Source organism: Podarcis liolepis, assembly GCF_965112155.1.
Source record: "Podarcis liolepis genome assembly, chromosome: 15".
NCBI lineage: Eukaryota > Metazoa > Chordata > Lepidosauria > Squamata > Lacertidae > Podarcis > Podarcis liolepis.
In genome coordinates, this window is record NC_139566.1 from 38,937,599 (window position 1) to 38,960,250 (window position 22,652).

Consider the following 22,652-nt stretch of genomic DNA (forward strand, 5'->3'; position numbering starts at 1 on the left):
TCCAGTGTCTCTTGAGACAGACAGATGCCAACCAGGTCCAAAACTTACTTGCCGCTGAAAGTCACTCATACTCCCAGGAAGTGTTATCTGGGCCCATTTAAGAACATCAGCATGATCGTGTGACAAAGCTTTTTCCTGGAGCACAACTCTTTTCAAGGCTGCAAGTGGGGGTTGCACATTTGACTGATCCCCTTGTGGAAAAAGCTCTATGTACTTATATAGGAAGGCAGAAAACTGCAGAACAGCAGGCCAGCCTACCCATCTAGACTAGTGCTGTCTACTCTAACTGGCAGCAACTCGTTAGAGCCTGCGGCAGGTCCCTCCCATCACCTGCCATTTTCTCCTTGATAATGAGGGGTATTTCCAGACTGTCACTGTTTTGAATTGTGTTTGGAAACGTACTGCTCTGCCTCTGAGGGAAAGGGGACTGGGGCTGCCACTCCAGGCATCAATTTCTTTCAGCAGTAATTACCTGAGTTAATGCATTTAGACTATGCTTACATATATGATTGTCTTGAATTGGCTTGGGAAATTCTCAGGTCAGAGCCGGGCTGTCTTTTTGAATGGTATATTGCTCTTAGTTCCCTTTGTTTTAATCTACGGGACATGTCACTGGTGCAATGCAGAAAGTAAATGGATCCGAGTGCTTTATCTGCTTTAGTGGTGTAAAAATTAGCCAAGTGTGTATGGGAAAGGTGGAGGAGGTGGAAGAACGCTATACTTCACTGGTTATTCTAGTATTAGTCTGTCATGCTGTTTGAAGTGCGAACAAGGTATGATCTTTACAGAAGGAGAAGTGAACATTAAACTTGTGGTAGAGGGAGATGATGGCAGTACATATGATTTATCTAGGCAAGGGTCCAACGAGCTACTGGGCATACCCAGTGGGAATTATCTGAGTTTGTTTGCATTTGTTAGACACTTCAGAAAACAAATTATCTAGGCGTTGCACAAAATCCACTTGAATCACGATACAATTCTGCTTGTAGGCGATCCACAGTCAGCCCTAAAAGTCCAACCCAGCGCAAGACCCAGACACAAATAGGTTGCACAGGAAAACACAATGCAGATCGCATGAGCTGAAAGCAACCAGCAAATGCAGCCACTGAAATTTTCAGCCATGCTACAATCCAACGTAGCATGAAACCCAGGACTCAGCTACACTCAATTATATCATTATAACTGTGTTATAAACATGCGGCACCACATGGCGCTGTTGTTTGTTCCTTCACCAGTGTGATTTTCCATTATGAGCTTTATAACACGTTTTCCTGTAACATTTTTTTTAACGTGTCTAGATCCAGCAGAAGATGATTCACCCTCTACGAAGCCAGATGAGAACCAAAACCAGCCATCTTTTGAAATCCACACAAATTTTAAAATTTAGCCAAGCAAGGCCTACAAAAACAAGCAATGTGCACAAAAACATGCATATGGTAGGCTCACATTTTAGTGAAAACAACCTACAAATCATACATTATATTAGGGGAAACTGCTTTGCACAAATTTGTATTTCAAGAGAAATTTGCACTAAAACGCTGGCGAATTCTCATGAGGACTTTTCCCAAAAAAATAATAATCTCAAACTGATATGGAAATATGCCGGGATAAATGAAAACCAAGATTGACAGACTTGCCCATTCTTACCAGGGTCCCACTTTTAATATTAGTACTCTTCATTATAGACAATCAGCTTGCCTTTTTTTTAATAAGGAACTTACTTTGTTTCTATGGGTCTGATACTTCCGAAGAATTGGTGCATGGTATGGTAGAGAAGTCCCACAATGGTTATCCAAGCTGTAGAGAGAGGGAAAGGGACAGGGTGTTTATTGCATGCCAGTGTTGCAGCTTGAGCAAAAATTGGAGGGTGTGAAAGCCAATTTAAAGCCACATTGTAAACTGGCAACGTCACCTCTTCCATCATTCCTCACTTCTACTCTCATGGGATTCCAACTGTTCACTTAAAGAAAGAAGGAACACTCCTTCCCAGTTCCCGACACACAGAGAGAGTTTTAGAAAAGGAACATCAACACAGGACAGTGTAGACTTCTCACCACCTTCATAATGTAATGAAGCTAAACAGCTAAATTATATAAATATTGTCTCTAGTAAAACCTCCTTCGGATGGCTTCGAACTCAAAGGCAAAATGAGTGGCTAATCATTTTGTGGGAAGGATTCACGTGAATACCAGAAATTCAGGTTTGCCCGATTGAAGTGCTCTGGGATGTGTGCCCAACCAAGCTCTACTTATAGTAGACCCATTCAGATTGATGGACTTAAGTTGATCAGTTCCATTAATTTCACAGGAACTACTATGATTAACTTTGGGATTGGAAGCAACTTCAGGATCATAGAATTGTAGAGTTGGAAGGGACCTCTAGGGTTATCAAGTCCAACCCCCTGCAATGCAATAATCTCAATTAGATCATACATGACAGATGGCCATCCAACTTCTGCTTTAAAAGGAAGGAGAATCCACCACCTTCCGAATGAAGTCTGTTCCACTGTCAAACAGCTTGTACCATTCTTCTTAATATTTAGTTGGAATCTCCTTTAATGTAATTTGAAGCCATTGGTTCGGGCCCTGCCCTGTGGAGCAGCAGAAACAAGCATGCTGACAGCCTTTTACATACAGTGGTACCTTGTTTTACGAACAGGGCTGTCTTAAGAATATGCAGTGCTGGGGTGCAAAGATCTGCACAGTTCCTCCCCCGGTTGCCCAGTCCCAGGTGCGCAGGAGGGCAGAGCCAGCCGGCCACCTCAGCATCTTGCTGGCTCGGTCGCCCCCGAACTCACACGCAGAGCCGCCTGCAGCAGAAGAGCCAGTCACAGCGCTCCGGCCAATGGGCAGGCTCTTCCCCGACTCAACTCTCAGGCCCCAGACTCTCGGCCTGGCGCCCCTGAGAGCCCAGCACCCAGGTGTCTCGCACCCCTAGCGCCTATGGGTAAGACGGCCCTGTTTATGAACTTAATCCATCCCGGAAGTTCGTTCTTAAACCAAAGCGTTTGTAAACCAAGACATGCTTTCCCATAGCAGCAGGGGACTCGATTTATAAATGGAACACACTCAACAGGAAGTGGAACATGTTCTGCTTCCAAGGCAAAGTTCACAAACCAAAACACCTACTTCCAGGTTTGCAGCATTCTTAATCCAAATTGTTCATAAACTAAGCTTTTCTTAAACCAAGGTACCACTGTATTTGAAGATGGCTATCAGATCTTCTCTCTATTTCCTCTTTACCAGGCTAAACTTCCTCAACCGATCTTCTTAAGGCTTGGTTTCCAGACCCTTGATCACCTTGGTCACCCTCCTCTGCATATCTTCCAGACCATCCAGATCCTTCTTAAACTGTAGTACCCAGAACTGGACACAGTATTTCAGGTGAGGTCTGACCAAGACAGAATGGAGTGATGCTATTACATTCCTCGATCCGGGTTTACATCCCTTAATATGGACCTCCTATCATTCTACTCCAACAAATGCATTTTTATTTAGACTTTTTGCAGGTAGGAAAGCAACAGGGAAATGCACCAAAGTGTATGCAAAGAACAAATAATTAAGGTGAAGGTTTTATAAACAGTGTGCAAGCAAATCAGAATGAATGATCATTGCCATATAACCTCCCTGCAAATGAATCAAAATGAATGCTCAATAGAGACTGGATAGAGTCTAACCTCTATGTAAGTGTTGTGCAATCAAATCAAGACAAACGCTCCGTAAACAGGTCATCTGGAGAACCACAATGCAAAGAGCAGTTCAAACAATCCTTCATAAATAGATTTTAAAATGCACAATCTACCCTGCAAAGTTGCATCTGTTTTATACAAGCCACTGTAGAAGCCATGACACCGGATCCACCCCCTCCCAAAAATCCTCAGAAATATGATTAGGTGACAGTCTCTAATCTATCCCACAGAACTGTGGTTCCTAGAATTCCACAGAGAGAAAGAACAGCTGCGGAACTAGTTTAAACAACCAAGAGTCTCGTGGTTCCTTATTAAGACCTATTGTGGCTCAATAAATCTAACTTAAGGTACTTCCAAACTTCTTTTTGCTGCTTTGTTTCTGCGGCAAGGAACCAACACGATTTGACTGTGCAGTGCAGATATGACTGCTAACAATGAACAGCCTTAGCTGCATGTGATTCAGATGAAATAATGTGAAGTTGTAGGAAATATGCTGATGCTCAGACATTGCTGGCTAAAGACTAGATGGCAACGCCTAGATTAGATGAGTGACAAAAGAGTATGCAGCAGAGGATTTTGATGTTGTAAAGGTGGTTACTAGAAAAGATCATGGGTGAGGGGCGAGCTGTTCATGTCCTGTATCAACATATGAACAGGGGCGCCGACTTATAAAAAATATTGGGGGGGCCCATACCGGGGTCCTGGGGGAGGGAGAACGCGAGAAGCAGCGCAAGCCTCTGAGAGAACGCGAGACCCCGCGCAGCTGCTGCTCCTGCCTCAAGGCAGCTGGTTGGCCGGGTAGGCATCGGTTCCTTGCTTGAGCAGGACCCCCGTGCCTGCCCGCCTCCCTCCAGGTAGACAGGGTAGGAAGCGACAGGCGGGCCGCAGGCAGGCAGGAAGGCAGCAGGCCAGGGTGCGTGGACGTCCCATGCCTGCCTGCCTGCCTTCTTCCAGGTAGACCAGGTAAGAACCTGGACCTTGGTATAGAAGGCAGGCTTGCAGGCAGGCAGGCGGCTGCTGCTGCTGTTCGGTCGGCGGCTCCTTTGCTTTGCTGGCCTGGCAGCCCAGGCCCCGAGAGCCACAGAGCCAGCGCCGCCTGAGGAGGAATATCCAGCCCATTCAGAGACGCTGCTGCTTCTCTCTCTCTCTCTCTCTCTCTCTCTCTCTCTCTCTCTCTCTCTTGTTGTTGTTCCGTTCAGATTCCCCCTCCCACCCGGCGGCTCCTCTGGCGCGTCCTGGCAGCAGCGGCGGCGGCGGCAGCAGTTCCTCCTGCAAAACACTTTTCCCTCTCCCTCGGTGTGTTTGTATTTGCGTGTGTGTGTGCACGGCGAGTGAGTGCACCTCCTGCCTCTCTCTCTCTCCCTCTCTCTCTCCCCCACCGTGCAATCTCCTCGGGACTCTCCAGTCCTTTTGATGTCGCCGCGGCCGCAGCGCTGGCCCGCCAGACTTTACATGAAGGTTCGTGCACTAATAATTTTCTTAAATTATTGGGGGGGCTCCGCCCCCCCAATCGAATTTTTGAGGGGGCTCGGGCCCCCTCAGGCCCCATGGAGTCGGCGCCTATGCATATGAACCAGAAGCTGGGCTGCGATGACTAGCCCTACCTCTGATATGGCACAAACTGAGTCCACACATGCAACAAAAACATCTGCATGCAGGGAGCTGATTGCACAGAATTCTAGACCATATGGAAGTTTTTGAGCATACAGCTGTACACACAAAGGCTCCCCCTTTCCCTGCATACGTTCACTCTGTATTGCATAGCCTTGATTGCTGTAACATGCTTTAGGTGGGGCTGCCCTTGTATCTGGTCTGGAAGCTGCAGAATGCAGCATCCGGACTTCCGGTGTGGTGCAGTGGTTAAGAGCGGTGGACTCGTAATCTGGTGAACCGGGTTCGCTTCCCCGCTCGTCCACATGCAGCTGCTGCTACCTTAGGCTAGTCACACTTCTCTGGAGTCTCTCAGCCTCACTCGCCTCACAGAGTGTTTGTTGTGGGTGAGGAAGGGAAAGGAGATTGTTGGCCGCTTTGAGACTCCTTAGGGTAGTGATAAGGGATGCGGGTGGCACTGTGGGTTAAACCACAGAGCCTAGGACTTGCCAATCAGAAGGTCGGCAGTTTGAATCCCCGCGATGGGGTGAGCTCCCATTGCTTGGTCCCTGCTCCTGCCAACCTAGCAGTTCGAAAGCACGTCAAAGTGCAAGTAGATAAACAGGTACTGCTCCGGCAGGAAGGTAAACAGCGTTTCCGTGCGCTGCTCCGGTTTCGCCAGAAGTGGCTTAGTCATGCTGGCCATATGACCCAGAAGCTGTACGTCAGCTCCCTCGGCCAATAAAGCGAGATGAGCGGCGCAACCCCAGAGTCGGCCACGACTGGACCTAATGGTCAGGGGTCCCTTTACCTTTACCTAGGTTAGTGATAAAGTGGGATATCAAATCCAAACTACTCCTCCTCCTCCTCCTCCTCATCTTCTTCTTCTTCTTCTTCTTCTTCTTCTTCTTCTTCTTCTTCTTCTTCTCAAAGGAATGGATTGCTGTCCCCATTGAACTCTGCCGCTGAAAGAGCTGCCTCCATCACCAATTTGCTACCAGGCCAGGTTCAGGTCTTTGTGTTAAATTCGCAAACCCTAAACAACTTGGACCTTGATCGCCAAAGTCTTCTGATGGGGCACTGTTTGAAGTTCCTCATTCAGCTGGCATTCAGTCAGAGTTTACCAAGTGTGGCAAGTCCTGGCTCTGCTTGGAAGGAGTCATCTCTGATCGCTTTCAGATTTCTTCGGAAAACTGCTTTATTCAGGATGCACTCCTTTTGAACCTGGGATTCTCCGCCCAACAGCTTTTGCACATGTGTTTGATTCCTTTATTGTTTTCACCACAGCATTGTACTTTTTAATATTACACACAATGCCTTGCAATATTTTTATATGAAAGTGTGGTTATAGATCTTTAAATAAATAAATAGTTGGATGTCAGAGGGTGAAGCCACTTGGAATGTGCAACGTTAAGGGACGAGAAGTCTTGAACTTAACGTAATTTATAACAGTGGGTAACATTCTGGTTATGGGTTTTGGGTTTGGTCTCTGCCTGATCCTTATGGCACTTGATCTCCAGATTCATAAATGGGTGTTTGGGTTGTGTTTGGTACTTTTGCTTCCTTTCTGGGTTTTGCATCTGGTATTTATGGAAATTCTGTGCAAATTTCTGGCCTCTAAAAGCTTTTTTTATATATATTAAAAAATGAACACTATTCTGTGTTCTTTGAATTACTCTCTTCGGAGTACTTTCCCCTTTACGACCAACATGTGGAAGCCCTTTGAATCCGGCAGGAACTAGAGAGGAGAGTCGAGATGCCTTTATTGTTTTTGGCTCAAGGACTAACTGAAGTTTGGCTTGATGTTCTTGCCTCCCTCCTAAATACCTATCTGCATCTCAGTCTCCCTGCCTGCATCTCTCACCTCCAACTTAGCAAGTGCAGAGAAGCCTGATTAAGGCTGCAGTTTTATTGCATGCGCTGTGTGTGTGTGGTTGGTGTTCATGACCTCTGTGACTGCCACAAGGCCCTGCATGGTTATAGCATTACAAACCTTTTTGGCTGCGGTTGCTAGGTGACAGTTCCAGCAGAGCAAAGAACCTACTTTAAAGTTTAGCAGGTGAGGCATGGGTCTAGTAAATTTCAGTCTGATTGGCTAGAGGTTCCAGCCAGTTGGATAGTGAATGGCCAGTTGGGGATCATTTGTCAGTGAGAACAGAATCATAGAATTGTAGAGTAGGAAGAGAACCCAAATGTCATCTAGTCCGACCCCCTGAAATGCAGGAATCTCATCTAGCTCATACAGGACAGATGGCCGTCCAACTGATGCTTTAAAAATCTCCAATGAAGGAGAGTCCACCACCTCTTGAGACAGTCTGTTCCACTGTCAAACAGCTCTTACTGTTAGCAAGTTCTTCCTGATGTTTAGTTGGAATCTCCTTCCCCATAACTTGAATAATAATAATAATAATAATTTACCACTGGTTTCCATCCTACCCTCCAGAGCTTGCTCCATCCTCCGTGTGACAGCCTTTAGATATTTGAAGATGGCCTTCACATCTCCTCTTCTCCAGGCTAAACATACCTAGCTCCCTCAGCCGTTCCTCGTAAGGCTTGCATTCCAGACCCTTTATCATCTTGGTTGCCCTCCTCTGCACACATTCCAGCTTGTCAATATCTTTATTACATTGTGGCACCCAGGACTGGACACAATACTCCAGGTAGGGTCTGACCAAGGCAGAATACAGCAGCACTCCATGCAGGCTGCAACCCACGTGCGGTGACTGTACACGACGCCCATATGGACGGTGCGAGAGAGCGGCAGCCCATAAGAACACTGCTCGAGTGGCGCCCATATGGACTGCGTGCGCCCTCGGCTGCTCTACAGCTGGGGGGAGGCAGGGGCCATCTTGTCACACACACCCCTAAAGTGCCACCCGGGGTGGACCGCCCCCTCCACCCCCCTTCTTACACCCCTGCTTGCACCCCTGAACTGTGCCATCTGGTCATTATAGGAACAACTGTTTAGAAATTGGTGTCTGCCTTTTCATTTTTATTTCCTCTTCCCTCCCTGTGCTTTTACCCTTTTGTATCGTGTTCTTCTAAGATTGTACGCCTGCAGGCAAGGACTGTCTCTGTATATAAGCTGCTCAGAGAGCCTTTGGGGTTGAAGAGCGGGGCACAAATACTCCAATAAACAGATAAGTAAAAGTACTATGAAGTTTTGAAGCATTCCAAGGGAATGGATGGCAACAAAAAGTTTAAAGAAATGCAGGCATGGGCACTTGCAGTGCAGACAAGGGAGGCTGGGGGAGCAGGAATCCCTGACACACACCTGCCTAGGAGTCAGCCCAAGAGAACACAGTGGGGGTTTTATTACAAGTAAAAATGCATGGGTAGGGTTGCACTGTAAGCCTACAATTGCAAACACGCTTAGTAGGACAGGGATGGGTAACTGATGGGTCTCTTTCCCATTGATTCTGGTGCCAGCTGGACCTCAATAATAGCATGTAAAACCAGAGTAAGCTTAAAACTCTGCATCTCCCTGACAAAGCACAGCATTCTCTCTTAACCATTTTCTTCTTTTGCCCATTTCTACAGATAGAAACTGTGCAGTTGTCTATTGCACCTCCCGTCTCCCCCAGCTAGCATGGCTAGCAATGAGAGCTGTGTTCCAACAACACCTGGAGGGAAACCTCAGCTTCTCTGGGTTAGAAGATTGCAGAACTCATCACTGCAGTAGGCAGTTTGCACATTCAATTAACGGAGAATGATAACCCTTCCCCGTCATAAATCCTTCATAAAGCAGTAGATCTTACCTTTGTTCTGAAATGCTTCTCCAGGGATAGAAATATAACTCTGCCCTTCCAATGGGAAACGGTAGTGGGGCACGCTCAGGTGTAGGGGAGGCATCTTGACCAAAGAGTAGTCTGTGTAATAATGCAAGCACATGCAAAAACAATGATAAGGGGGAGAGGGGCAACACAAACAGTACCTCAGGTTAAGAACTTTGCTTCAGGATGAGAAATCCACTCCACTTCCCCGTGGGGAGGAGTTGTGGTGGACCGCGTGGCCACCCACCCCCTTCCGGGGGTGGGGGACTTATTCCCCCATTGCCTGGGGGGTTCCAGCCATGTCAGAGCCTGGCCAGCCAATCCACTGGCCAGGGGGGCATGGCCGGGACCATTTAAACAGAGGTGTGAGCCGGAGGGCTTCCTCTTTGGCTTGCTTCCTCAATCACCCGCCCTCCCTCCCTATTTTGCAGGTTTTAGGCACTGGCCTTGCTATGGACCTCGGTTGGTCGCTGTTGAGGGGCTGGGTAGGAATTTTTCCACTTGGCAAATTGGCACTGGCCATGTGGTTTTCACCTATCTCGTAGCAATCATCACAACTTTGTTAGGGTTGCGGTTAGGCATTGTTTGACCTTGTGATGGGGGAGGGGAGGTGTGGCCATCACTTTGATCCAGGCTCCAAGCTTAAGGGTATTCTGTTAAAGGAATCCGGGGGTGTTGATCTTGTCTAAAGCCCAGGTCGGGGGCTAGGGCCATGACACGACCCCGACAGGAACACCAGGGGGAGCTTGAGTTGGTACGCATTGACAGGGCTCCCCCTTCCGGTGGTTTACCCTTACCAGACTTCCTGAGCATTGGGCAGGAGTCAGATATAGTTGGGTCCATTCAATACCTAAGCCAATAGTGCTCACATTCTGTAATCAATAAAGTTGTGGCCAAAATTTGCCCAATAACATTAACCTAATATCCGTGTCCTTGTGTGTGTTATTTCTCAACGAGGGGGTGGCTTCAGGGTCTCGACACACAACAGAAATCATGCGGTGGCGGCAGGAGGCCCCATTAGCTAAAGTAGTACCTCAGGTTAAGAACAGTTTCAGGTTAAGAACAGACCTCCAGAATGAATTAAGTTCTTAACCCGAGGTACCACTGTAGCTTCTTTTGTCCTTCCTGAATCCTCCAGCACATAATTTCATTACATATCCCCTGAGTTCTAGTGTTGTCTCATGTAATACTAGAGGTCTGTGCACCAGCCCTTCCCGGAGGCAATAATATAACATCAGTTCCCACACAGCTACCCCATCCAAGAAAGATGTATGTGCTAGAAACTAGTTTTTCCATGGTGGCAGAATTGGAGCTGCCTTAGCCTAGGATGTTTTTAAGCATGGGTCTAAAATAGTGTGGACCAATGCATGATAGGCCACCAACTAATTACTGCAATAACCCATGTGAAACATAGAATCATTAGAAAGCCACTTTTGGAGACCTGCAACCGAATCAAAAGGCATTGGTTAATATTCTTCCTTCCCTCCAATCCACTGTATAAACTCTTTTGTGATGGATGCAGTCTCCCCCCAGCCCTGATTAAAAGAGGGGAGGAAGCCTTCCTGTTCCTTGTCACCAAGTGAGAAGCTGCAGACACAGACATGTCATATTGCAATTATCCAGATTCTGGTTTCAGAACAGGTGTCTGTACGTGTGCCAGATAAGCCTCACCTGCCACGGATGATGTGCCTTCGACTGTTATGGCTGATGGGCTTCCTCCAAGATTGCGGCCCACATGAAGCATCACACTGTCAATTGTGTCAACTAAGTCTTGAGCAATGGGTACAGTCTGAGAAGCAAACCGAAAAAGAGCCACGATTATGATTGTGTGGAGGAGCAAAAGGAACCTTATGTCAAATGTGGGACTGAGAGAGCAAGAACTCCTTGTTGAAGATAGGGCTGCACATAGCCTACCATAATCTGGGGTGCTGATCTGGTCCCCTGGCAGCAGCGTTGCATGAGCTCACAGTGCCCAGTGCTGGCATGCATGCAATGAAGGGGTGCGTGTACTGGAGAATGAGGGCACAGAGGGTGAAGGAGCCCACAGTGGGACCCCAGTGCTCACCACCAACACTGCCAGAGTGACCCCGCACTGCATCAGAGCCAAGCAGGGCTGCGCTGTGCCACCTGCCCACCCACACAGGTAGCAGCCAGGCCAGTTGATGCGGCATTTGGCAGGGGCAAACAAGCATGGCCCATCCAGGTGCCCCTCCAAGTGTTGGTTCCTCTGGTGCCAGGGGAGGAGTACTGGGCCAGGCCAGGCTAGGGGCACCTGCATGGGGGCGCATGCTTAGTGCCCCCTCAAAAATCCGTGACTGGGGTCGCAACCCCTCTGGCACGCCATGATAGGACCCTGGCACCTGATTGGGCCAATCTGATCCAGGACCACCTAGGGACCACCCACCCTGAATTAACTAATTAAAAAAAGATACGGATCAGAACATAGGAATCAACTTCTAGGGGCCAAGATCATACGTGTGGAGGAAAAACTTAGACATGTAGCAGAGTTTCCAAAAATACACCAGAGGCCATATTTCATCCAGCAGAGCTTTACTTGTGCTGAAGGCAAATGTAGCTTAATGGTGACAAATCCAATACATTCAGGATTGCACAGTCCATAAAAAATCTAGTTGCAGCACTTACAAAACTTATAAATGTATAACAAGACTAAACAGTAAGCATACTATGTACAGAAGAGCACACCAGAAGGAAGAGAGATTGAAAGAGAAAGAAAGTAAAACCCAGGCTCCTACTGACCTATATTTACAGCCAGCATGACCTTAATTGAAAGAGATAAGAGAACTCGTTCAAACCAGCTTCCCAGAAGGTATAACCCAAACAATCATGAAGCTTCTGCCTGCTTCTCTCACACAGAGAAGCTTCTAGTAGCTTCTAGAATCCTCTTGTATTAATCAGAATAGGAAAGATTTCCACACATTAGATCGATACTTTCTGAACTGACACCCTTCACTGCCCCGCCCCCAATATTTGAGCCCCCAATGATGGGAATTGCCATTGAAATTGTGTGTGTGTGTGTGTGTGTGTGTGTGTGTGTGTTACATCATGTGATCGGTTATGTGGGCTTGTTGAGAATTTCCATTTCACCATAAGGAGCAGACATGGGATTGTTACAAGTCACATGTCTGTTTACATACCAGCACAGCTTGCTGGGAACTTCCATTGTGTGCATACCTTTTGCTTCTCTCTATCTCTCTCTGAGAAGACAAAGAGAGAGACGACATGTTTCTTTGTCCTGATTTATGATTAATAAATCCGTAGTTGTAGTATGTTTCCACAAGCCTCACGCCTATTCTGCGTGCGCAGTTTGTGTGCGCAGTTCGCTCAGCTGATATAGTGTGCCCTGGCTTTGAAGCCTGGGTCACTGATTTACATCAGAGCAGAGGCCAGTGGGTCTTTAATGGGTCTTCGCAGCAGGATGGCTGCGACCCTCTGCATGCCAACAGGGCTTACCTGAGCCCCCCCCCCAAAAAAAATATTTTATTCAAGTTGGCACCCTTGGATCAGAAATAGACTAGTCCATCTGCCCCTAGTGTACATGGGTCATCACAGATCAAACACCAGCAAGCAAAGTTCCATATCACCTGAAACACTAAGCATGTAGTCCAAATCCCATGGACAAAGGAAAAAGCAGAATGGGAGAGGAAGTTTGGAGAAGAAATATGTAGACAGGTGAGCAAATGAAGCATCCCTTCCCTTTTAACACATCCAGTGGCGTAGCGTGGGTTGTCAGCACCCGGGGCAAGGCAAGTAATTTGCGCCCCCTAACCCGTGGATTTGCGCCCCCTAACCCTAACCCCCCAGATGTTGTGCCCGGTGCGGCCGGGCCCCCCTGCACCCCCCACGCTACGCCACTGAACACATCACAATTATATATATATATATATATATATATATATATATATATATATATATTAGGGGGAGAAAAGTGGCAAGTTGGTTGCAGGTTTGCAGTTCATGTGTAGCAAGGCATTACCTGTGACATTTCATTCCAGCCGTGAAACGCAAGCACACCTTCCACAGTTTTAAAGAAGACCTGCAAACAAATAAACCCCAGGTCATTTTGTTACAATATCAAACCCCTCTGCCTCCATCTCCTCCAACCCCCAGGAAATAGCATTTGAGTCAGGGCACCCCAGGGCATATTCACTCTAAAATAATAGACACAAATCCATGCATGTCACAGAAAACCACTTTTGCTCATTAAATATTGTACAATAATATTTTAAAGCAGAAGGGTATTTATGGACACTAACAGGACAATGAAACTCCAATTACATTAGCATCCATTTATCCCCCTGCTCAAGATATTAAAACCAATGTACAAAAGCAAAATGTTTGAAACTGACTAAACCTTGGAGGGGGTTAAGGCAGCAGAGGGGAAATGCTTGTAGAATATATATATATTCTTGTGTGTGAGTGAATATCAGTTGCCAGGCGGAATCTTTAGAACAGGGGGTATCTACAGAAATTGTTTCAATAGAAGATGAAAGGGACCCATCTCTGCAACAGTTTATCACAGTTTCCTTCTCCCATTTCAATGCTGCATTAATTCAGTTGGTTTATACATTTCCACTGCAGAACACGTTTTCATTAGCTGTAGCTCAGCGGTAGAGTAGGTGTCTTGGACTAGAAGTTGGAAGGGGGAAAGCAGAGTAGAGCAGACAAAAGTGATGGTTCAACATGTTTTGGTCACCACTGGTATCTCTCCAAGGAAATTCAGAGATTCAACATTTAATAATAATAATAAATTTTTATTTATACCCTGCCCTTCCCGGTTCAGGAAACCGGGCTCAGGGCGGCTAACAACAAATTTAAAACACTTAATTGATGCTACAAAAAAAAAACAACAGCATAAAATACGGTATAAAGCGTAAATAACAATAAATCAATTTAGGGGGGAAATCCATCCAATAAACATTAAATGATCACCAGGGCTAGCTGGCTAAATTAGTCCCACTTGGGCCAGCGAGGAGACCAGGGGGGAACCAACTGTGGGATCCCAGAGTGGGTAATCTTCACAAAAAGGGGAGGGGGAGGGAAGGAAGGGGAACAAAAGATCAGTCCAGGTTCAAATTGAAAACCAGGCGGAATAGTTCTGTCTTACAAGCCCTGTGGAAGGAAGTTAAATCCTGCAGGGCCCTGGTCTCATGGGACAGAGCATTCCACCAGGTCAGAGCCATCACTGAGAAGGCCCTGGCCCTGGTGGAGGATAGTCTGACTTCCTTAGGGCCCGGGACCTCTAAACTATGATTATTCCTGGACCTTAAGGTCCTCTGCAGGGCATACCAGGAGAGGCGGTCCCGTAAGTACAAGGGCCCTAAGCCACAAAGGGCTTTAAAGGTCAAAACCAGCACCTTAAACCTGACCTGATACTCCAGTGGGAGCCAGTGCAGCTGGAAACGCACTGGGTGAATATGCTTCCATGGCAGAGACCCCGTGAGGAGCCTCGCTGCAGCATTCTACATCTGCTGGAGTTTCTGGGACAGTTTCAAGGGCAGCCCTGCATAGAGTGAATTACAGTACTCAAGCCTGGAGGTGACCGTTGCATGGATCACTGTGGCCAGGTAGGGGCGGGAAAGGTAAGGGAGGTACTGCCTCTTATTTTCCCACTTCCAATTCCTTTTTGAAATTCCTGTCTTTGTTACAAATGCTTTGCATGCCGAAGGTCCCAGGTTCAAGCCCTAGCATCTCCAGTTAGGGCTGTTCCCTGTCTCAGATCCTGGAGAGCGGCTGCCAGTCAGTGTAGGCAGTACTGAGCTAGATGGACCAATTAATCTGTCTCAATCTAAGGCAGCTTCCTCTGTCCCTAACCTACTCTAAGGGCTGCAAAGGTAAAGGTAAAGGGTAAAGGGACCCCTGACCATTAGGTCCAGTTGTGACCGACTCTGGGGTTGCGGTGCTCATCTCACTTTATTGGCTGAGGAAGCCGGCGTACAGCTTTCGGGTCATGTGGCCAGCATGACTAAGCCACTTCTGGCGAACCAGAGCAGCACACAGAAATGCCATTTACCTTCCCGCCGGAGCAGTACCTATTTATCTACTTGCACTTTGTGCTTTCGAACTGCTAGGTTGGCAGGAGCAGGGACCGAGCAACAGGAGCTCACCCCATCGCAGGGATTCGAACCACCGACCTTCTGATCAGCAAGCCCTAGGCTCTATGGTTTAACCCACAGCGCCACCCGCATCCCAAATGTATGCGTAATTCCTGGGAGTGCGCTCCATAGAACGCAATAGGTATTACTTCTCAGCACATATGTGTAGGATTAAGAGAGGGTCTGTTGCTGTAAGTGTTTTGCATTAACAATGTCTGCAGCCAGCAGCAAGTTTTCAATAAAGATTTTATGTGTTCTTGTACCAGAGCTGTTGTCATTTTTTAAACAGTATTACAAGGAGATAACAAATATAGATTTTGTTTCCTGCAAAAGTATTTAATGCTCCACCTCACCAAAAAAATACAGTGACCAAAGGGCAGTCCCACCACATATGCATATAAACACTTTATGTGATTACTGTATTTTTCCATGTATAAGACACTATTTTTTCCTTAGAAATAATAGGCAAAAATTGCAGGTCATCTTATACATGGATAGCAGTGGGGGGACGGGCGATTGGTGGCAGCAGCCAGCAGAAGATTGTCAGCAGCGATTGGGTGTGTAATTGGTTGCTGCGGCAAGGCCTGCTGCCGATTGGCTGTGGCTTCGGCAATTGGGTGGGCTATTTACAGCAGCATCAAGGCGTGCATGCAATCAGCTATGTTGCATTGAGTGTTCAGGTGATCTTTTGACGGTGATACGGAAGGGGGGCATGTCTTCTTCACCTCCTTCTTCGCTACAATATATCCATTTATTTCCAATTCTCAATGTCAAAAGGGACTAAAATCTATAAAATTCATAGAAAATCAACGTGCCAATTTGCTCAATTTCTCTAGGACTCCATGACACCTCCCCTGTCCTCCATAATCCCTCAAGCAAGGTGTCAAGACCCTAATCCTGTCAAATCACTCTGCCAAGCCTTTCCTCCGGGCAATGCCAGGTGGCAGACCATGCATACATGGACCATTGTCTTCTCATCAGGTACTCAGGATGTGCTTATCTGCGCATATCTCCATCTCTGCATAATCCCCCCTCCCTCCTCCATATGTTAATCCTGTGTAACCCAACCTCTTCTTAATGTATTCATGATGTAATCTGTGTAACCCAACCTCTTCTTAATGTATTCATGATGTAAACTGTGTAACCCAACCTCTTCTTAATGTATTCATGATGTAACTAGGATGTATTTTGCACTGTATTCTGGGACATGGAGGGAAGTTTCAAAAGTTCATGTCACCCCTTTCTCGCTGTTCAATCTCATCTTGAACCTGTTGCGCAATAAACTTGGATCTTCTGCAGTTTGCTCCTGTCTCCGGCTGAGCTCATTTTCTTCCGCAGGGACCTGCGGACCTAGTCCGACGAGCTGGGTGGCAGAGTAGCCCCGCACCCAGATTTTACCGTAACAGCGGTGAGCGTGCAGACGATTGGTGGCCACAGCAATGCATGTGATTTGCAGTGGTGGGCAGGCTGTAGAGTGATTGGCAGCAGTGACCTCCCTCCCCCCCCAAAAAAGAGAAGCTCTGGGGAATTCCCCCCCCCCCAAAAAAAAAATTTATTGCAGTCCCAAAAAATAGGGGTCGTCTTATACATGGAAAAATACTGTAGTTTTTAAGGACTTTTAGGGTTTTAATGGTGTAATGCACCATTTGTGCAAAAGTGTACGTCGAAACTCTGTGATTAAAGGATATAACCTGCAATCCTTTGTAAACTTGCCTGGGAGCAAGGTCCAGTAAATACAGTGGAACTGCATTCACATGCACACCTACTTCAGAGTAAACCCCGTGGGACACAGTAGGACTTGCTTCCAAGCAGACATGCAAAAGACTGCTCCTTAAGTCCCATTCAGTTCAGTGGAACATGCTCCCAAACAGGTATACAGATAAACCAGATTGGGGTGAGGAGCTTCAGGCCTGGGTGTCAAATGTAGCCCACCAGGCTTCTCTATCTGTTCAAAAATCACCCTACGGTACAGAGGGAATGTAGCCCAAAGGCGCAAACAGATTCCCCACCTCGTCAGTAGCTTATCCTTCCCACTGAGAATTTCAGGCACCCTAACCCAGTTCCTATGGGACTCCAGTGAGGTTGACCTGCAGAACCGGCACTGTTAGGAAATCAATATTTTAGTGCAGCACTTTGACATCAGGCAGACACCTGTATCAGTACTTTTCCACTGCTTAAAATATTTGTATTTAGGCAAACCTGTCTTTTATCGATAATTTTAATGTTCTCTTTTATTTTCTTGTAAACCACTTTGAGGGTTTTTACTGCAAAACAACATATAATTTTTGTTATATGCATTCCTGACATTTAGAAATTGACATGTGTTTTGAGCTGGCTGTTGATTTTAATTAGTTTTGAACACTTTTTAATATATGTTTCTGTTTTGTCTTGATAACATGAATGTTTTAATCCTCTTTGGTTTTGTAAACCACTTAAGAGTCTAATTTTTTTTACAATCAAATGGCATATTAATGTTGTGAAGTGAGCAAGTAATAAATAAAAGTACAGTGGTACCTCAGGATGTGAACGGGATCTGTTCCAGAGCCCTGTTCTCATCCTGAAGCGAATGCAACCTGTGACAGCGCGTACGTGGGTCGCGATTCGCTGCTTCCGTGCATGCACATGACATCATTTTGAGCGCATGCGCGAGCAGTGAAACCTGGAAGTAATGCGTTCCATTACTTCTGGGTCACCGCGGAGCGCAACTCGAAAGCGCTCAACCTGAAGCGTATTCAACTAGAGGTATGACTGTATAAAAGCACCCCTCCTCCTATGTCACAATCTGGCTTTTCCTCCCCATCCCACACAGTGGCTAAAGACACAGAACACAGAAGTCTAGGGTTAGAAAGACCCCAAGGGTCATCTAGTCCAATCCTCTGCAATTCAGGATTCAAAGCTCAATCACATGAATAATATTACATCCACTCCAGCTATATGAGAATACAATTCAATATGTAGACCAAAAAAATGGAAATTGGGGGACTAATAGTCATTTTATTTTCCTTTTTGTCTGAGCAAACAATCTGTGTCTCTGCTACGCATGGGTTTAGCAGGACAATCGCTGTCAAAATCACAGCTGATTACTGTCACAGCCAGAGCTCCAGCCAGCAGCGCTAAAAGGGGAATAATCCGCCCGCTGCTGAAATCAGTGCCAGAGTTTTGTTAGCAGAGAGCAACTTCTCGACTCTGTCAAGCTCAAAATCCTCCAGGCATTGCTGCCATGGTGCACAAAGCAAAGAGGGAGCGCAGAAGCCCTTTAGCTCAGCTACATAATGGGTCTGGGGCAGAAAAATCCAGGGAAGTCAGCACAAATTCTCTCTGAGCTGTAGGAAGTGCTAAATGGCCTGTGAGTAAAGATGGGCAGGGGAGAGAAACTCAATTTTGTTTGCCTTTTAGCAAGATACTACCTGGTTCGCACTTCTCAAACCAATACGGAACATAAAAAAAATCCTTCCTGTAGCACCTTAAAGACCAACTAAGTTAGTTCTTGGTATAAGCTTTCGTGTGCATGCACACTTCTTCAGATACACTGAAACAGAAGTTGCCAGATCCTTCTATATATAGAGAAGGTGGGGAGGGGTATTACTCAGAAGGGTGGTGGGAATCGGAGATTGGCAGATAGCTGAGATGAGCCTGATGAGCCTGTTGACGACTCTTAACGACTGTAGTAGGTCTTACAGGAAAAGGCAAGGGGTGAGAAGGTGAGAAGTGGCTTAGTCATGTATAATGAGATAAGAATCCAATGTCTCTGTTCAGACCAGGTGTCTCCATTGTTTTAAGTTTGGTAATGAGTTGCAATTCAGCAGCTTCTCTTTCCAGTCTATTTCTGAAATTCCTTTGTAGTAAAACAGCTACTTTGAGATCTTGTATAGAATGTCCTGGGAGATTGAAGTGTTCTCCTACTGGTTTCTCTGTTTTGTGATTCTTGATGTCAGATTTATGTCCGTTTATTCTTTGGCGTAAGGTTTGGCCTGTTTGTCCAATATAGAGAGCTGAAGGACACTGTTGGCATTTGATGGCATACACAATGTTAGACGATGAGCAATTAAATAGTCCCGAGATGGTATGTGTGATGTTGTTGGGGCCAGTAATGGTGTTGTCCGGGTGTATGTGGCAGCAAAGTTGGCATCTGGGTTTATTGCAGGCTCTGGTGCCAGTGTCCGTGTTAAGTCTGGTTGTAGTATTATTGTGGGTTAGGAGTTGTTTAAGATTGGGTGGCTGTCTGTAGGCAATGAAAGGTCTTCCTCCCAGAGCTTGAGAAAGAGAACTGTCATTGTCCAGGAGAGGTTGTAGATCTCTGATGATGCGTTGAACTGTTTTAACTTGGGAGCTGTATGTGATGACTAGTGGTGTTCTGTTATTTTCTTTTTTGGGTCTGTCTTGCAGCAAGTTCTCTCTGGGTATCAGTCTGGCTCTGTTGATCTGTTGTCTAACTTCATCTGCTGGGTATTTTAGTTCTGAAAAGGTTTGCTGTAGATCTCTTAGGTGAGAGTCTCTGTCTGTAGAATTGGAACAGATGCGGCTGTAACGTAGTGCCTGGCTATATACAATGGACTGTTTGGTATGTTTGGGATGGTAGCTAGAGGCATGTAGATATGTTTGTCGGTCAGTTGGTTTACGGTATAAGGTGGTGTCTATGCGTCCATCCTGTATTTTTATAGTAGTGTCCAAAAAATGTATTTCTTGCATAGATTGATTCATTGTAAGGTTGATTGTGGGGTGAAAATCATTGAATTTCTGGTGAAAGGTGTCCAGGGTCTGTTGACCATGTGTCCAGATGATAAAAATATCGTCAATGTATCGCAGGTACAAGAGAGGTTTGAGTGGGTAGGAGTTTAGGAAACGTTGTTCTAAATCTGCCATGAAGATGTTGGCATACTGTGGGGCCATGCGGGTGCCCATTGCTGTGCCGCTGATCTGAAGGAACAGGTCATCACCAAATTTGAAGTTGTTGTGGGTAAGGACAAATTGGCAGAGTTTGGTGGCAAGGTCCGCTGTGGTTTTATCTGAAATGGTGTTCCTTATAGCTTGTAAACCATCGTTACAAGCTATAAGGAACACCATTTCAGATAAAACCACAGCGGACCTTGCCACCAAACTCTGCCAATTTGTCCTTACCCACAACAACTTCAAATTTGGTGATGACCTGTTCCTTCAGATCAGCGGCACAGCAATGGGCACCCGCATGGCCCCACAGTATGCCAACATCTTCATGGCAGATTTAGAACAACGTTTCCTAAACTCCTACCCACTCAAACCTCTCTTGTACCTGCGATACATTGACGATATTTTTATCATCTGGACACATGGTCAACAGACCCTGGACACCTTTCACCAGAAATTCAATGATTTTCACCCCACAATCAACCTTACAATGAATCAATCTATGCAAGAAATACATTTTTTGGACACTACTATAAAAATACAGGATGGACGCATAGACACCACCTTATACCGTAAACCAACTGACCGACAAACATATCTACATGCCTCTAGCTACCATCCCAAACATACCAAACAGTCCATTGTATATAGCCAGGCACTACGTTACAGCCGCATCTGTTCCAATTCTACAGACAGAGACTCTCACCTAAGAGATCTACAGCAAACCTTTTCAGAACTAAAATACCCAGCAGATGAAGTTAGACAACAGATCAACAGAGCCAGACTGATACCCAGAGAGAACTTGCTGCAAGACAGACCCAAAAAAGAAAATAACAGAACACCACTAGTCATCACATACAGCTCCCAAGTTAAAACAGTTCAACGCATCATCAGAGATCTACAACCTCTCCTGGACAATGACAGTTCTCTTTCTCAAGCTCTGGGAGGAAGACCTTTCATTGCCTACAGACAGCCACCCAATCTTAAACAACTCCTAACCCACAATAATACTACAACCAGACTTAACACGGACACTGGCACCAGAGCCTGCAATAAACCCAGATGCCAACTTTGCTGCCACATACACCCGGACAACACCATTACTGGCCCCAACAACATCACACATACCATCTCGGGACTATTTAATTGCTCATCGTCTAACATTGTGTATGCCATCAAATGCCAACAGTGTCCTTCAGCTCTCTATATTGGACAAACAGGCCAAACCTTACGCCAAAGAATAAACGGACATAAATCTGACATCAAGAATCACAAAACAGAGAAACCAGTAGGAGAACACTTCAATCTCCCAGGACATTCTATACAAGATCTCAAAGTAGCTGTTTTACTACAAAGGAATTTCAGAAATAGACTGGAAAGAGAAGCTGCTGAATTGCAACTCATTACCAAACTTAAAACAATGGAGACACCTGGTCTGAACAGAGACATTGGATTCTTATCTCATTATACATGACTAAGCCACTTCTCACCTTCTCACCCCTTGCCTTTTCCTGTAAGACCTACTACAGTCGTTAAGAGTCGTCAACAGGCTCATCAGGCTCATCTCAGCTATCTGCCAATCTCCGATTCCCACCACCCTTCTGAGTAATACCCCTCCCCACCTTCTCTATATATAGAAGGATCTGGCAACTTCTGTTTCAGTGTATCTGAAGAAGTGTGCATGCACACGAAAGCTTATACCAAGAACTAACTTAGTTGGTCTTTAAGGTGCTACAGGAAGGATTTTTTTTATTTTGACTATGGCAGACCAACACGGCTACCCATCTGTAACTGGAACCAATACGGAACATGGTTATCTTTAGGTGTACTTCCAAACTAAATTTAGCTCTCTTTATGTGCTCTTCTCCAAAGTTTGTTCTCCACCCAAACCATGTGCACTAAAATGCATACATCCATAAAAATGAAGCACAAACTAATTATATTAGAGGGAAATACTTGCAAATAAGGGGTACATTGGTCAAACAAGTTTGAGGTACTTGCCACCTTGTCATTTTATCCCCACAACATTGTTTTCAGTGTACAGGAACTGCCTCAGTCCCTATGGCCAACTCTACAGAAGGCCTTATTCGTTTAATAAAGAGATGGAGAGTTGAAAGAAATTTACTTCAATAAATTCACTAACAGGTGAAGGAGATTCACCTCAGTCAGTTAGTAAAGTACCTCATTAAGTTGAAGAAGTGAAGAAAATTTACCTCAGTAAGGTTGAAGGCCGTATTTGCCGTGAGTGACTCATCGGGTAAGGCACGGGAAATGTTTCCTAAATAGTCCAACATGGTATATGGCCGGTGAAAGTTTCCTCTCTCCTCTGTAAGGTTAATTATTATGGGCTGGTATGCATTTCTGGACAGCTAAAAGGGTGACACAAAAAGCATATATTAGAACTTTCTGCTCCTCATCTCCCTAGGTCACTGAAATGAATGGTTGCTTTTGTTCAGCATAAGACCTTCTGAATGCTACAACCCAGAATGGTTGGAAGTGGTGGATGTCTACTCTAACATCGGAATCTTAGAGAGATAAATTTAGAGAATGGCACATTTCAGCCAGGCCCAAAACACTAATTGGGAATGCTGATTCAGCAGCATG

The 22,652-nt window shown here is 45.9% G+C and overlaps 2 protein-coding genes across 4 annotated transcripts in view; one reads left to right on the top strand and one right to left on the bottom strand.

Annotated features, from left to right (window-relative positions):
* ADGRD1 (adhesion G protein-coupled receptor D1) overlaps positions 1-22,652 on the bottom strand; it is a 283,150-nt gene that overhangs the window by 224,405 nt on the left and 36,093 nt on the right. For all 3 annotated transcript variants that reach the window (XM_083476427.1, XM_083476426.1, XM_083476428.1), the window contains 5 exons: positions 22,262-22,417; positions 13,046-13,105; positions 10,723-10,840; positions 9,037-9,147; positions 1,722-1,797 (listed from right to left, as the gene is read on the bottom strand). In XM_083476427.1, coding sequence (XP_083332553.1) covers positions 1,722-1,797; positions 9,037-9,147; positions 10,723-10,840; positions 13,046-13,105; positions 22,262-22,417 — 521 coding nt within the window. The remainder of the gene's footprint in view (positions 1-1,721; positions 1,798-9,036; positions 9,148-10,722; positions 10,841-13,045; positions 13,106-22,261; positions 22,418-22,652) is intronic.
* The window catches only part of LOC310693947 (craniofacial development protein 2-like), a 257,303-nt gene that overhangs the window by 22,934 nt on the left and 211,717 nt on the right, over positions 1-22,652 (top strand). The window lies entirely within an intron of this gene.